This window comes from Pteropus alecto, unplaced genomic scaffold, assembly GCF_000325575.1.
Source record: "Pteropus alecto unplaced genomic scaffold, ASM32557v1 scaffold103, whole genome shotgun sequence".
Lineage (NCBI taxonomy): Eukaryota > Metazoa > Chordata > Mammalia > Chiroptera > Pteropodidae > Pteropus > Pteropus alecto.
In genome coordinates, this window is record NW_006436288.1 from 13,450,646 (window position 1) to 13,467,836 (window position 17,191).

The 17,191-nt window shown below is 36.6% G+C and overlaps 1 protein-coding gene across 1 annotated transcript in view; it reads right to left on the reverse strand.

The window, feature by feature from the left end:
- The window catches only part of DENND5B (DENN domain containing 5B), an 87,610-nt gene that overhangs the window by 46,842 nt on the left and 23,577 nt on the right, over positions 1 to 17,191 (reverse strand). The window contains exons 5-7 of the mRNA XM_015590076.2: positions 8,572 to 8,759; positions 3,215 to 3,751; positions 326 to 557 (exon numbers count right to left, since the gene is read on the reverse strand). Coding sequence (XP_015445562.2) covers positions 326 to 557; positions 3,215 to 3,751; positions 8,572 to 8,759 — 957 coding nt within the window. The remainder of the gene's footprint in view (positions 1 to 325; positions 558 to 3,214; positions 3,752 to 8,571; positions 8,760 to 17,191) is intronic.

Genomic DNA, 17,191 nt, shown 5'->3' on the forward strand with positions numbered 1-17,191 from the left:
CTGGATAAAGAGAAAAGAAGTGAGAAGTAAAACGGCAACATAAGCAGCAAGATAGAATAAGACCAAAACCATAGCAACTTTGTGGTTTTACTTCATTCAATTTGTTATTGCTTTTTCTAAGAGAAGAGAAACATCAAGTAGGAATGGATGGACATGAACTCGGAAACAAAGAAATATAATTAACGAAAGCACCTCTTAATATAGTACAAAGATTAACCATGAAGTCTAAAACTAAAAATTAATTTTGTGGTTTATAAGGCCAATAACATATGAAAACAAATAATGGTGGATTTTAAGTTAATTTTAAAAGGGATAGCAAATGTACCTGCTTCTTTTAAAGTGCTGCATTTCTGATATATAGATGTCCTCAAAGTGGGTGCCCTTACATTATACAGTCTTATCTTCTCAATCCGAGAGTCAAAGACCCGAAGCAAAGAATCTTTCTCCTCCCACTGAGACATAATTTTATTATCAATAAAGGTGGCAAACATCTGTGTTTCAATGAAGCGTGAGAGAAATGGCAGGTATGGCTCAGGCTGGTCAGACAGAAAGGAAGCCTGTAATGAGATAATTAAAAAATTATTAGTGCAAAGAGACCATCTCAATACTATATGATAAATCCAAAAATTATTTCTTGCTAAGGTCATTTTTTTAATCTTATACAAAACTGACACCTCCGAAATTCAAAAATTCTTAAAAATTCATTTTTCCATCCTCTCTTCTAAATTCATGGAACTTAGGTCACTTAGGTCTTTATCACTGATCCTACCTTTCAAAATTGATTTACATTTTGCTTGTCATGGCCATTATGTCGAAAAGAGAGCATCATTAGTGAAAGATGGTGAATCAGTGGCTACATGATCATCAATCATCTTCTTCACTTACCATTAAATTTGATCCCCATCCCCAACGAGCTGTAATTTCTTCTGCCCTCTATTCCTAGCCTTTGCAATATACCTCCAAGTCATAAGGCAGTGAGGTGATTAATTGATATGATGATATACACATAAGTAATAACGTTAAATAAAACCAATAGAGTCTGTGTTTATGGGTACAATCTTTTTGTTCTTCTTCAAATGGATGTTTTTCTAGGCTCCAACTCTGTTATAGACACTGATGGATGAGTGTTAATTCAAGATCAAACTCCTTCCAGACCTGTGCTGACAGAACAGTCTGGGCCTTAACAATTAAAAACAGCACTGCTTAAAAAACCATCTGAAGCAAGCCAAAGCTTTGGAAAACGTGTTCAACCAGCCATACGTTCCTGCTAACTACCAGCTTGTCTCCTGCATGGAGTGGTTCAGTAAATTGCAGTAAGTTTTTAATTCAAAATGTTCTTTGGTTTTCTGCAGTTCTTCAGGTCTATGCGTATGTAGGAATTCTAGTCCCGGTTTGGTACTAGCTGAAATCTGGAAGTGAATTACTATTTCAGCTGCTGGGTTAGTCTGACTTTTCATTCTTTAGAGCAGATGCAGTTTGGCAGAAGATAGAATGGAAAAGGTGGAAGGGTAAGTTGTGACATAAAGTTACTCTCCCTAATGCTCATTACATTCTTCCTAGCATATTTATTTTTCATTCTGAAATTTTGGAAGCCTTTTAAAAACTTCCTTACGGAAACCACTTACTCAATTTAAGTGCCTCTGCAGTTCAGATGTATTTACATAAATCCAAATAGGCAGAGAAAGAGTCACAAGAGTCTCTAGAAATCAGTTCACCTCTTCAAGGGGTATTTTACAGACAAACATCAAGTTTTCTTTTTATAGAGCAAAAAGTTTTTCCTAAATGGGCAAAATGTCTGGCTTTTGATATTCAGACCCTCATAGACAACAACATTTAGGGTCAGCAAAGACTTGGCTTACCAGACTACTATGTGATAGTCCTGTAAATCTTCCTAGTGAAAAATGAGATGATTACAAGCCTTCTGGATTCCAACATGAAACTTTCATTTCTCTAGGGATTCTATAAAAAGATTCCATTTATAGTTTGAAGCTACATAAAGATTAGGAAGGAAGAAAGTACCAGTGCTCAATTTAGATAAGAATTTGAATTGCCCCAAGGATAAATCAAGAGTGCACACAGAGAGGTTCTGAGCTGGATAGGAAAAAATGTGGAAAATGTGGAAAAATAGTTAAGCTTAATGAGAAGGCATACATTTGGAGAAAAGAAGGATTCTTAATTTATTAAAGAAGTTTTCTCAAACATAAAGTGTACTGGAACTTAACTGTTCAATACGGTTTATATTCTCCGTCTGAAAAAAAATCTGATGAAATCAGAAAATAATCTTTTATACTACCCACCTTTACAGAATTTTTTAATTAATATTTATTTGCCAGATGCTCCAAGACAGTGGATTAGCCTCTTAAAATGTACAAGCCCCGCTGAGAGATCTTTCATGACATAAAGATACCATTTAGTGAAAAGTGTCGTAATTCATTCTGATAGTAATATCATGCCTCAGCAACCACAGAGGCAGAGGACTGAACTATACCCTGGTGACTTGAAAGAGTTAATGCCCATCCCTAAGCGCTTTTGTCTTGGGGGAAAAAAATCTAGTAGGTATGTCAAGAAAAACTAGCAGAAGAATATTCTATTGTAAACCTTAGAAAGAAGCGTCAACATCAGTCAGACAACTGAAAGTTGGTGCTATTTTCTGTCACCTCTTCCCCCAAAGTGGAACAGAGCCTTAGACCTACAGTCATGAAACTTAACTTATTCACTCTCTCTCTCTTTTGATCTTAGAATGAGATAAAAATGTGGCTTCTGAAACTAAACTGTTTGTTACCTTTACATGGACAACTTGTGACTTCATTATAGGTTGAAGACAAAAATATAAAAATAAGCATTTATTAGAAAAGGAATAGTACTTATTTAACTAGACTTCATCCTTAACTAAGAGTACATGAAACTCTTAGGTCAGATAGTATTAACAGATTTGAAAAAACTATGAGATTTCAGTTCCTATAATTCAAGAATTTTCAACATATAGAAAAATTTAAAATAAGATTAAAGGCAATTTAATACACAATTCAAATGACCAGCTGGATGATTTGATTTGCTTTCCTATGAAATCATTATATCTAGTGTAAAATACTGGTAAAGAAAAGTTATTAATGGAAAAGGAGAGAGGAAATATCAGTGTTTAAAAAGAAGTTAACAAAACCAAGTGACACAGACCACTAAGAACCATAGAAAAGGAAACTATGGTTCTTTTTACTTTGTCGAAGTTCTGCATCTGCTCCCGGTTGGTCAGCCAGGACTCCATGTCTTGGGCAGTCTGAATCACAAACGCCTCGTAATCTGCAAACATCTGTGTAAAGCGGTTAGCAAAGACCTCTCGGAGCTGTACGTTGAGCTGGTAGTCTCTCAGTTCTGCCTCTTCACAATGCAGTTTCAAATCCTTTTCTTTTTCACCCAGAGAGGCAGAGAGGTCCATTTTTTCCACAGTCACACCGGTCCGCTTGGCCAGAGCCTGGAGGCGAGCTATGGTTTCGTTGCCTTTGAGTAACTCGTACATACTGATGCTGTTAGTGGAGACATTGCCATTCTTCTTGTCGTTCACCAAGTCTTTCAGAACCAGATTCTTCAGTTTGGTGGCACTCTCACTGCAATCTAGACTGCCTTCAGGAGGGATCCCAAATTGAAGAAGAACTTCAGAGAGTTCTTGGATAAAATCCACTTTATTGGGGAACTGTGGAAATTCTTCAGGCAACTCGATGAAATGGTTGTCAATATCCACAAAACACAAATTAGCCTGAAAGAGAAAAAAGAAATATAAAGGTTTTAAAATAAAGGCATTTTATGTTCTAAAATATTCTTGCTATTAGAAACAAAATCATAGATTATGCTGTCTCTTATGCAAACCTTCTCAAGGTTAAGAATTTATTCTTTAAAAATAAATCTCTATTGCTAGCATTTCCCCCATGTGAGTATTTTATGCCATATTTAATACAAATATGTAATTTTCTCTGTGTCTCATCATTTTATTATAGTCAGGGCATGATTCTGTAATATACGGCATCCGTTAAGCATTCCCATATGGGTAAAGGTGCACAGACTGATAGGACCTTACAAACTGAAGGTACTGGGTACAATTCTCACTGAATGAGCTTAAACTTTCTATGCCACTCCACTGCTCTAATTTAAGTTGTAATTTAGAATTAACAATAATTGCTAAAACTTAGCAGCTGTAGTACCCCCCAAATGGGATGAAAATGGCGAAGAGCAATCCACTTCACAGAAAATCCATAAATTTTCACTTTATCCAAAATTAGCTTCAACCTCTTGGACAACAAAACCATTTCCGAAGTCATTAGACAAACAGCAGGAGGAACATAGAGGTGGTGGAGGTGGTCCTCGCAGAAATATAAATGATTAACCCTTGGATAATTAAGAGTTGACTCAGGAGATATTTTTGAGTTGAGGAAAAGAGATAGAAATCAAAGGAAGTGTTTTTTTTGAGTTTGCTTATACTCTAGGTTTTGAATAAAAAGACTTTTAAATATTCTTCAAGTAGATATGGAAAATTCGAGGGCCCAGTACCTGCATAAAATTCTGATTATCCCTCAGGTATTTGATTATAGTAGACTCCAAAACAGTATTTTACTTTTACTGTTCAGACCCTCTTCATCGGAACCGGGTTGTCAGTGTAAAGGAAAACTCTGCTCCTGGGTAGGTAGGTGGGAGGGGGATGCAAAAGTGAAGCCCATCACGTAAAACTGATCCTGGCTACCTCAGGGCCTGAACACAGGGCACGGGGTGGGAGTCAACAAACAGAATAGGAAGCTTTACCTCATGTTTCCCCATCCACCCCCGCTACACCTCCATCAGCAAGGAGAGAATCCACACTGTCCTCTGATTCGGAATGTCATGGTAAGGTGAAAAGAGGGGAGAAAACAGTTGTATCTCTCTTTCTCTCTTTTGATCCCTTCTCTGCATGTTAGATACTGAAAGCAAGAAGTGTAGCAAAGTTCCAAGTCAAGCTCAATAAAAACTCAAGATATTCTTCCATACAAAAACAGAGAATCAACAACGATTTCTTCAAATCTGAAGTAACCTTTGAATCCAACCCATTTAATTCTGCAGATGAAGAAACTGAGGCCCAAGAAGGTAGGTGACTTCCGGACACCTGTCCCAGGTATGTATCCTCAAGAGCCTGGTGGGAGTTTTTAATGCATTTTTCCTCATCTTCAATGTCAATAGTTTTTCATAAACAAAGAGCGGAAGTCACATCATGCCGAAGACAGTAGTACCGCCTACAGCTTTCTTTAAATCCACATCTTTATATTCCTACAGTCGCTACAAAGCAGGATATACTAAAAAGCTTCAAGGGAGAAAGTAGGTTACCAGAACTCAAATAGATGATTCAATATCTTTAAAAATGAAAGAAAAAAATCCACTAATTTGCTAATCTAAATGTTAAACAGCAACCTCCCACCACTTACATTTTGTACTGTCTCCTTCAGTAATGCCTTCCTGCTATCCTTTTCTAGCCCCCGCCTTCTCCTATGAAAAGAAAAAATGATACATTTGGGGAAATTTTAAAGCTTGTTATACTCATGTAATCACTGTTGAGTGTGTGGCAAGGTGGGTGTTCCAGCACCACAGCTCCTGGCCTGTCTTCATGTTCACACAAGCCTCTCATACCCGCCTATGTCTGCTGAGAAAGGCCCAAGCTGGGGCTTTGATTATCACAAAGTAGAAATAGGAAATGTGAATTTGTGTTACAAAAATTTATTGAATAAAAGCCAAAAAGTCATTTTCTAAAACACATATGGACTCCATACAACAGAGTATTCTGATGCCATTCTCACTTATAATACCATTAAATTAAAATAATTCTACAGGAGCTCAGTAAGTATTAGTACACAACAAAAACTATACTTGCCATCTCAATCTTATATTGTTTTAGAACTAAATATTTCTATAATTTTACTGATTGACAATGCCCAGAAGCCTTCATGATTTGTAATTACTTTCAATGAAGAACAACAAACATTCCCACAAAAGAAAGAAAAGACTTGAAGCTTAATTATCTCTTCTGCCATGAAACATTCTTATGTCCCTGTCCTAAAGGCATTTTGATTTCCTCTGTTTATCTTCTAAGTTCATTCATTCCTTTTACTAAAATATATTTTCAGCCTATGTTGATATTGATAAATGACTTATTTTAGAAAGCAGAAATCACCTCTTACTTATCTTGATGTCTTCCAATGTACCCTACACCAGTAATATATGAGACGACTATTTGCTGAATGAAAGAATAAGGCTCAAGGAGATGGTCATTTTGTGGACCCCAAAAATGTAGGCAGGAGGAGGAAATGTGAGGCCAGGGCAGCTCTCTCCATGCTAAGTAAGGGATCTGGTTTCTCAAAGGCTGAAGTTTAAGCTGGCATAAGGGTAAGCCAGAGGATAACATTTAAAACATCCCCATAGAATCTCAAGGCAAGATATAGCGAAAACAAAGTGGCCAAAGCAATTCCACTTCAGTTGTCTCTTGATTTTTTGTCCACCATTTACTATAAAGATGAGTAAGAATGGTAGAAAGTGAGGCATCATTCTATGCAATTAATCCTTGGTGCTACATCCTTCCACCATCATTCCCCCACTCCCTCACCACCCCCCGCCAAGAAACAATACAACAAATGGCTACCTGTGCCTATCATTTTGGAATCGTGGGGAAAGTGAGTGGGTGGTTAATTATAAGTCTATGTAGTTACATTAGTTAGCTACCGGCTAAAATTGTACCTTCTTAAAATAATCATTTCGTAAACATCATTTTCACAACTATTCTAGGAAGCCCTGTCATTATTTTTAGCTATTATTTTATTTCACAGTTTTCAGGGAACAAAGAGGGGTGATGAGTATTACTAGTGAGTGTATTTAAATCACTTTTAAAGGCTATTTTTATACCTACTTCCTCCCCCAAATTATGTGAAGTAGATTATTTCACCTCATGGTAAAATGATACAAAAGCAAAGATAGACAGTTAACATATTCTTCTAAAATAGTCATGTACTAATTTATACTTTCTATACAGAATCACTGCTATTTTGACAGCTGGTTCAGGTTATTTCATGTTATTTTACTCTATAAATAGACGAGTATGTATGTTTATTAAATAGTGGTGAATTAGTGAGCGAAAAATGAGAATCACAGATATTATTGTAAGAATTATTAAGTTTATCTTTAGAGTCAGAGACAGAAAAATTTCCTAACTAGAACTACATCAAGGTAGTATTTAAAAATTCTCAACAATTATTACTCATACAAAAATGGAAAGATAATATTTATACAGCTATACAAATTATCTTATAAAATATCATTTGATTAACAAATAGGTCAGATACTCAAGAAACTGAAACATGTCACTAAGTCTTTAGAACAAAATGCATTTGACTAGTCTGTTTCTTTTTCCTTGAAAATTTATTTAAAGAATCAACTTCTCTGAACCAACAAGATACTTAGATTAAATCAATAAAAGACAATATAAGAGAGCTCAGGTAACAGATATAATAGGGAGGCCAAAGCAGAGAACTCTAAAAGAGCAAGACGGTTTGCATGTTTATTTTATATGATCGGAATCAAGCTATTTTCCTCTGAACGAAAATGTTAATTTTGGTAGAGAAACATTCATTAGAATAAAGTAAGCAATGGATGATTACAGGAATCATTACTGGGTATAATGGCTGTGGCTTAGTGTGTTATTTTAAATTCACTTATTAAAATGAGAATCTCTATGGGAAATAAGAAAAAAAAGTGAAGCACAGCATGAAAGATTTTATTAAGAAAGGTGCTAATAGCTAATAATATAATGTAATTAACTATTTTATGTTTTTTAATAGGCCATGGCACTCTCATCGATATTTCATTTCAAGCGTTTTACACTGCAATTCTGAATACCATTAACAACAGCTCAGAATTAGACTCGAATGCTTTCAAGAATTCCTGTTTATTTTCTTTTTAGACATTTGAAAATATAACACATGGAAAGCATAGTAACTTTAAGGTGGCCTAAAAGCTAGGGGTTAAAATTTTTGTCTCAACCACCTAGACAAGGTGCCATTTAGAAAAAGTTGATAACTAGCCTTAGGTCTGAAAACAAAGAATACTAAAGTATTTGATATTTCCATTATCCCTAGCTTGCTGAAAGATGTTACTTTTCATTCGATGGAGGTCAAGAATCAAATTCACCTCAATTAATGCAATGATTTTAAAGGATGTTAAAATTGGGCAGTATCGTTTAAAAACAAAATTTATAACATGAATGGGGAAAAGAAATGCTATTAGAATAATAAAGCAACTAGATAATACTACTATTGTTTACATCTTCACAAATTTAGAGCTGTGAAAATGTGCCACTGTCCTGTTTTGAACCATATTTAATTAATGACTATGCCACAGTAACCAGGAGTCAGGATCTGCATTCTATGGCTCAGGCTCTGCGCCAGACCTACTTGGGAGATTCAGAACAGTCAGAGACACAGTTTGGACAAAGACAATGCTACATAATGGAAGTAGCCTTGAACTGAATCAATAAACAGCAAATGCTTCATCATTCATTATAAGTTTTACCTCTTGAGGAAGTTCTAGTTTAGAACGATCAGTTCCTTCTTTTGACTGAAGGCCCATCAGATAAGGGACAGGAGCATCAAGAAAATGTAGCAGAGATGCAGGGAGGATGGGCACATAAACATGCTGCCATTGAAATGGGAACAAGAGTGTGGTGATGCCTTCTGCCACAGTCATCAGGCGTTGATAATCTGCACAGAATAAGGAAAAACGGAGGAGAAGATTCCAAGTAAAAACATAATCACTGCATTAAGTTTGAAAATATCAATTTCCAGAAAAACACCCTTGTGTTAATAAATAAAATCATTCTTTAGGACCATTCAGAAACTAGATCAGTTCCATCCCACTTTAATTAAAGAGTTAAATAGTTTGACTTGAATGGTTTTAAGGTTCCCTGGGTAGGTGGGAAACGTCATCATATTCATTGCTTCTGAAATCACTGGTATGTGAATTTACAGTCCGTTAAAATGTGGAGGAAACAAGAACTAATAAAATTGCTTTTGGCACTTCTCCCCTTAAAAATATACAAGAATATCATTACTGATCATTTTTTGTATATAGACATAGCTATACAATCTCCAATTCAGAGGCTCTTTTTTTCCTTGTATCTATGATCATGGCTATAATCAATAGTTATCCTGATTATGTTAGCCTTCATTTTGTCGGTACAAGAAATCGATAGATATACACATTCATAGTTACACTTCCTATATTTAACCCCCAACTATAGAATTATTAAATCTAGGAATAAAGTGAAAGTTAGCAGAAAATTAAGTTTTTTTAAAAAAAATTGTTTTGTTTACATGAACTAATTTATCAAAACTAAAAACTATCTACAATATTAAAGGGCCCTCCCACCCGTTTTATTGATATAATTGATACATAACACTGTACTAGTTTCATGTGTACAACATGATGATCTGATGATACATGTATGTATTGCAACATGATTACTGCAATAAGTCAATATTCATCACCTCACATACTTACAAATAAAGTACCCTCTTAAACCACTCTGCCATTGATGCTCTATACATATGTCTATAATTCCTTGGAGGCAGATGTGTTTCAGAATTCAGATTTTTTAAATTAAAAAATATTAATATTGTGCATATATAATACACATGAAATATTAAGGGCAGCACCCTGTAATCACATTAATATTTCTGCAGCAAACCATGTAAGTGGCCCAGTAGGGTAGATAACCAAAGAATTTAAATAGGCCACATTAGTTCAGGTCCAGTTTTGCCAATAAATGAGTTACAAAAAGAGTGTTTGGTTTTCAGAATTTTTTTGGATTTGAGAATTAAGATAAGGGATAGTATAGAATTGAAATTATTTCTCACTGAATTCACTGTGCACAAATACAGTAAAATCTGAGGGAGTAAGAATTTGGATAAGCCTTCTTTAAAAGGTTAAGGAAAATGATCAGTTGCTACTTGGTTCACATCAACTCAAAGGACACTTAAACTAAGCAAAAACAGAATAGTTTCCATTTAAAAATTTTTCTTATGTTGTTTTATGATTTGAAAATGACTACCTTTAACAGTCTTCAACAGGATTTTGGTAATGAATCATCAGCTATCCATAGCCCAAGTGTGCTATTTTCCTTATCTGATTCATTATTAAGACTTAAATTTTAGGTGAAAATCTGTTTACAAGAATACTTCTAAAAAACAAATACCAAATGGCCTGAGGGGTGGAGGTCAGTCATATGAATCTAAAGAGCTGACCTGAGGTGATGATACAGGAACACGAGGAGACAGACAGACAGACACAGACAGACAAATAACACTAGATCAACTCAGGCTCAGAGAAGAATCTGGGTTGATAAGGGCTGGTGGTCTGTGAAGGTGGACTGTTAGAGAGGTAGTCAAAGGAGATCAGATGATCAATCACCTATTACTCTGCTAGTGACCAGCACATGTTCGAGCTTTAGGAGACAAGGATCTTACATCATGTGGGTAGGGTTAGGGATGGAAGCTGACCTGAAACCTCTGAAATCTGTTGAATGCTCTAGGTTTAGAAACTGTGGTAGAGTCAAAACTAACAGTAGCTCTCCCTTCTCCAGTGGGACGGGACTCCATTAAGGCATCTGCCCCATGGGCTCCCTCAGGGCAGAATGGTATTCTTTTAATGTCATTTTGCCCACAAAGGGCCTAGTTCATACCCAGCGTGTATCAAAATTTACTGATGCTACTGAATATTATAATTTTTCTCCTCTTATTGCAACAGTCTTACCAAAACACACAAAAAAGGAGTAGGAAGGCATGCAGGTAAGTAACTAGAACACCACCAAATCCAGTGAAATGTTAAGATTCTCTTGTGTGGACATCCATCAAGGGTTGGAGACTTTTTCATTTTTGTAACCTCAGCACTTAACACAGTATCTGGCATATAATGGATATTCAAAGATATTTTTGAATAAATAAACGAATTAGTGGAATAAGACTACATAATTTTGCTGGATAGCCATAATTTAAAAAGGCTTGTTTAGATTGTGTCCACATGAGATTAAAGAACCACTAATTTTTCAGTAGGATAAAATGGTAACTACTCAGACTAGAAACTATACACTCAAAAATCATAATTCTTGGATAGTCACATATTCAGTTAATTATGTGCATGACCAGGCACATCATAAAGAAAATTCAAATATCCATTTACTAAGTCATGGGTATTTTTCATTACAGAGAACTGTTAACAACTGACTCATTCTAACTATGCATAAGTAGACCGTGCAAGGATCAGAACCACTGCTTAGAAACAAGTATTACATTCTAACATTCGAACACTTTTTTTCCTCTCATATATTAAAAATGTAGAGATTTTAATGGTGGAAGGGAATGCAGGTTTCCCAAGGCCCTTCGGAGTCGAGAAAGAATCTTGGGAAGCTTCCACAGCTTTGTGGAAGTGACTAGAGAATGAAAGTGAGAAGCTTCTCCATCAGGAAGATGAATTCCATGTGTCAGTCCTGAAGTCTGAGGAGAACAGGGCTCCCAGAAAATTAAGAGAAAAGAAAACAATTTTATTTGCACTCAGTTAAGTGTTTTATGATTTGACTGTATTCAAAATATTCAGTATGTCTTATGTAGATGGGCTGTTATAAAAATAACTTTATTGTTCTTATCTCTATTTGCTAACTCTTAAAAATTGCTATTAGTTTTACTCTGGGTTCCTATGGAGTTTTGTTGACATAAAAACACTTATAGAAATAAACTATTATCAAGGTTATTTGGGGAAGGGTGCTATTAATTACAGATTAGTATTCTAAGACTATCATTCCCTTAACAAAAAGTCAATGTTTCTGACTCAGCTAGCTTAACAAAAAAAAATTAAAAAACAAAGCAGAAAAAGAAAAAAAACAAACTAAACTATAATCTAGGTTTTAAGAAATTATTTTTAGAACATTAAATGGGAGAAGAAAACTACTTAGTAGTCCTTAAATAATTTAAAGTCGGGGGATGTTCTTCCTCCAATCCCTCACCCATCTTGAACTTCTGGATACCTTAAGCTTTTGAGGAAATATTCCAAATATTCTTTTGGTTAAGAAATCCTTAGTACTCACTTATTCTGTCAATTCTCTTCAGTCAAAAACCCCAAGAACAAACCTGTATTTGATCAGTTAAGTTTATTACTCATTGCAGGGAGGGAGAACACATACCCTGGAGAACTGTGGGATGTCTTAGAGGGTTTAGAGAGAACCTATTAAAGGGTTTGGTATTCATTTGGATAATTTTGGGGACAGTCTAAGGAAGTGGAAACTTGCTTTGGATTGGATGCTGTCAGAAATAGCGACAATTCTATGACAGGGCATCTCAATAAACCTGATTTACAAGGAGGGCAGACTAAAGTGGGGATAAAGCTGTGACTAGTAACAAAGTGAAGTGGCAGTAATTAATTTACCAAGAGAGGAGGATGTTTGGTATTTTGAGGGTTGTACAGTGACCTTGCTTCAAGTGGATGTTTATGTTCTTTAGGAGAACATGGCTTAGGTGTGGGCATCTGATTAGTTGGCAATAATAGTGAGGCCTAGCTGTGAGAGCTACCTCATTTCCTGTATGTCATTGGCTGCTTTTTCTTTCTTTCTCAATTATGAGCCAGACACAAGTGAAAGGCTCAGGGTTATAGGCAGTCATATCCTGTGCCAGTTATCTATTTATTGCCTCTCAGGTTCACTCAGGACATGGTCTATGATCTATATGATCTATGGTCTGTAAGCATTTCTCTTTTACAGTGAGCACAATGTTCGGCTTTGGCAGTAGAGGGCACTGTAAAGATACTGAAGGAGGAAGGGGCTTCCCAGTTCCGGTGTGCACAGCATTTTGTTTGTTCCTGCTCCTGCTGCATGGTTGATCAGTAGTGTGGATATGTGAGGACATCTGGTGGTACACTTCCCCAGCCGCACGCCCATAGTAAGCAGTCTTCAGGAATGGGTTAGTGGTCACCTTCACATGGCGCTTCTAGCACAGACAGTGCATACGCAGATCTCAAACCCATGAAGGCACCCTAACAACTTCTGTATGCCTGCTCCCCACCCACAGCCTGCTTGTGCCTGGAAGATTTTTCTCCTGCCCAGTGACTGAGGATCAGCTCTGGCCGAGGCAACCCACTGATCTCCTCCATCCAATGACCTGCAATCACTTTCTTCACTGAGTTTGAACCTCAGTCTTGGGAAGGGGGCGCCTTCCAAGTTTGTCCCTCCTAGAGTATCCTTCCCATTAGCGCTTCCTTCATGTCATTACTTTCCTAGCACAGCTTAATAATTCTTCACATTATTCTTCTCTTTAAGTTACTGTGTGGTCTAATCTGTCTCCTGATTGGACCTAGACTGAAAGGCACAGGGTTTTAGGCAGTCACATCAAATCCCTAATAGCTTAGCTACTTTATTGTGGGTGGGAAAAATATTCAATCTTGTAAAAACACAACTTTAAGTAATGGAAACTAGCACCTTTGGCTATTTTCTTGCGTTGATAAAACTTTTACATGGGAAGTGAAAATAAAATTTCCCTCTTCTACTAGACACTGAAAGACATGGTTTATTTTTCCTTCACCACAAATACCACCCACTTGTTGTGGGCGTTCTATGTTTATTCTTCTTTCCAGTTCTGTGTTCCCTTCAAGACTGGATGAAATGCTACACACTTCTTAACTGAATCAAGAAATAAAAGTAGTTTTCTTCTTCAAGCATGTTTTTTAAATTTCAATATTTTAGGAAAATTATTTTTTCTTTGATACCCAAAGTGATGAATGCATAAAAGAAGTTATTTTAATATTTAAGATATACCTCAGCATGGCATATGAGGGCTTCTCAATGATTTGGCCTTTCCTGCCTCATTTCTTATCACCTCACATGCAGTCATCTGCTGGCAATTCATTCGCTGAATGTGGCATGTTTTTACAGGTCTCTGTATATACCCTTTTCCTCTACCCAGAATGTCCCTTCCCCTGTACTGACTGGCTAAGTGCTGCTTTTTCCTTAGGCAAAGGTTCCTTTGGAAAGCCTTCCCTGTGATGGTAACACTTTTTATCTTCGCTAGAGTCCCTTTCACATGCTTCCACAGTACCTCATCTTTATTTCCATCAGAGCAATTATTCATTTCACTGAAAGTATTAACTTCCTATTGTAATTATCTGATTATGTGTCTCTCTTCCCTACTACACCATCATTAACCAAGTGCATACAATAAAATGTCTAAGTTGAGAGACTATCAAAAGTCTGAACAACTAGAACAAGTAAGCCATGACAGGAGTTACTAGAGTCAAAGCATTTTACAGTATCTGTATTTTAAAGATTCTGATTAACATAAAATGAAGTGTTCATGTTAAAACCTCAAAATTTACTATTAAGTAAAAGAAACAGAGCATATAACATGTATACTAATTAAATGGAAAAACGGCAATGAGAAAAAAACATTTCAATTATTTCAAAGAAGGTAAAAAGAAAAAAAAGAGAGAGAAAGGCAGGACAAATGGTCAAAATAAGTGAATTTAAAAAAAACTTTTAGAATTGAAAAATGAAAATACCAGATATTAAGACCTGTGAGATGAAGCTAACACAAGACTCAAATGCTTAAGATGCTAATATTTGGGCAGTGTGTAAAATAATGAGCCCAAAGAATTAGTAAAAAGCAAAACCAGAAATTAATAAAATGGAAAAAAAATATATAACAGGAAGTACCAACAAAGGTGAAAGTTCTTTAAAAAGAGTAACATAATTGACACACTCTAGGTATAAATAATCAAGGAGAAAAAAGAGAAGGCACAAATTAGTAGTTATTAGTAATGAAAGGGGAAAAAACTACGGATATAGCAGAGATTAAAGAGATAAGGAAACATTCAGATTTTATGTCAATAAACTAAAAGCTTAAGAAAATTATTCCTATATAGGGTGATGGGGAAATTAGACTTACCGTCGTGATCATTTTGCAGTGTATACAAATATTGAATCATTGTGTTGTACACCTGAAACTAATATGTCAATTATACTATAATAAAAATAAATGTAAAACAAATAAAAAAGGATAAATTATTACTAGAGAATAAAAATGAACAAAAATTGATTCATGAAGAAAGAGAAAAGCTGCTAGGTCAATGAATACACTGAGGTGCTGGGAGGTAGTGTGCCTGGAGATGACATGACAGCTCTGCATCCCTTCCCTAACACCTTCTCCAATGCATCTCCTCCATTTGGCTGTTTCTGAGTCGTAGCCTTTATAATAAGCCACTGACAGCAAGTAAAAAACTTTCCTGAGTTTTGTGAGTCATTCTAACAAATTATGAAACCTGAAAAGGGGGACGTGGGAACTCCTGAATTTGAATTAAATTAGAAAAAAAGTGAAATATACAGTACCTTAGTTATTGTTATCCATAACAGCTAAAATGAAAGTGCTGGGTCAGACTCAGATGCTGGACCACGCTCATATTTTGGTCAATCTGAGCTTCTGCTGAGCTAGCTTCAAAGCTGCCCAGAAAGGGAAAAATTATGCAGGGACAACAAAGAGTACCTCTAAGACCTCTGGTCACCAAAGGCAAGTGGTGGTAGTAGGGGAAACCACGAAACTATTGACCCCCAGGGGTATGATGTGAAGGAGCTGTCTCATTTTATAGCTCGGTATCACCGGCTTCCTGAAGAACCTTTACTAAAAGGGCTTGAGAGAGTAATTTAGGAGCAGTATCTCTGTTTTTAAATGCTGCAGAGTGGAAGGGCATATGTGGGTTGATGCAGGACCAACAGCTAACTACGAGACAATCAGAGATGGCTATGCATGACCTAGACACACAGGTCATTCCTGAGGGAAGGGCCAGCCTGGTGGACTGGGTAAAAACTACTGTAAAGTCTGTTTACCCTGAAAAGGAGAACTGCCAGACCCCCCTTATAAACGCCAGGCAGAGCACCCCAGAAGAAGCAGTTGATGTGATTCATACCCAGGCCACGTGGAGTTGGCGGTATGATAATCAGGGTATTATTCACCCATGTAGGCCTGTAACCTAAGTCACGGTGAATATCGCGGGTCCCTTTTGCATGAGCACGCATATAACCTCACTGCCACAAAATCAACGGTCAGAGCTGCTGTCCCAGCTGCCCCTCATGAATCTTACAGATATTAATAAAAACAGACTATTTAACAAGAAAATGCAAAGAGGCAGAGGAGAGAGTCAAGGGACTCATCCCAGCAGGGTGGAAATTTTTAAACAGTTATTAAGAAATCGGGCGAACAAAGCAAATATTGATAGGAGCAAAACAAAGAGGAAAAAGAAAGGGAAATGAAGAGGAACTGACCGCAGCAGGGTAGAAATCTTTGGATGGCTATCAAGAAATGGGATGAATAAAGTGAACATTGACGTGGCTGAAACAAAGGTCTTAACATAGCACTATGTAAGACTAGTGGACCAAGGGACCCCTGCTGATTCTCCTATATTAAAGGTTTCCAAACAAGTTTAGTCTATTTATCCCAGTTTGGAGAAATACAAAACATGGGGAAGGCAAAGACCATAATGAGAAATCAGACCCAGAATCGCCTGGGGTAATGTCAGGCAGATTAATCAAGATAAAAATTGACAAAACACATACGCTGCTGATGAGACTACAAACTGGTACAGCCACTATGGAAAACGATATGGAGATTCTTTGAAAAATCAAGAATTAATCTATGATCCAGCAATCTCACTACTGGATATTTACCCCAAAGACTTGAAAACTCATACCCGAAAAGATATTTGCACACTGATGTTCATAGCAGCATTATTCACAGTGGCCAGGATATGGAAGCAACCGAAGTGTCCTACCGTAGATGATTGGCTAAAGCAGCCGTGGTACATATGTACAATGGAATATCACTCAGCCATAAGAAGAGATGAAATACTGCCATTTGCAACAACATGGATAGACCTCGAGATAATCATGCTAAGCGAAATAAGCCAGACAGAAAAAGTTGAAAACCACATGATATCACTTATATATGGGATATAAACCTAAAAGCAACAAATGAACAGGACAAAGAAACAGAGACTCGTGGACATGGACTATAGACTAGTGGCTACCAGAGGGGGTGGGGTGAGGGGGAAGGAGGGAGGTAGATGGGGTAAAGGGGGCCAAATATGTGGTGACAGAAAGAAATCT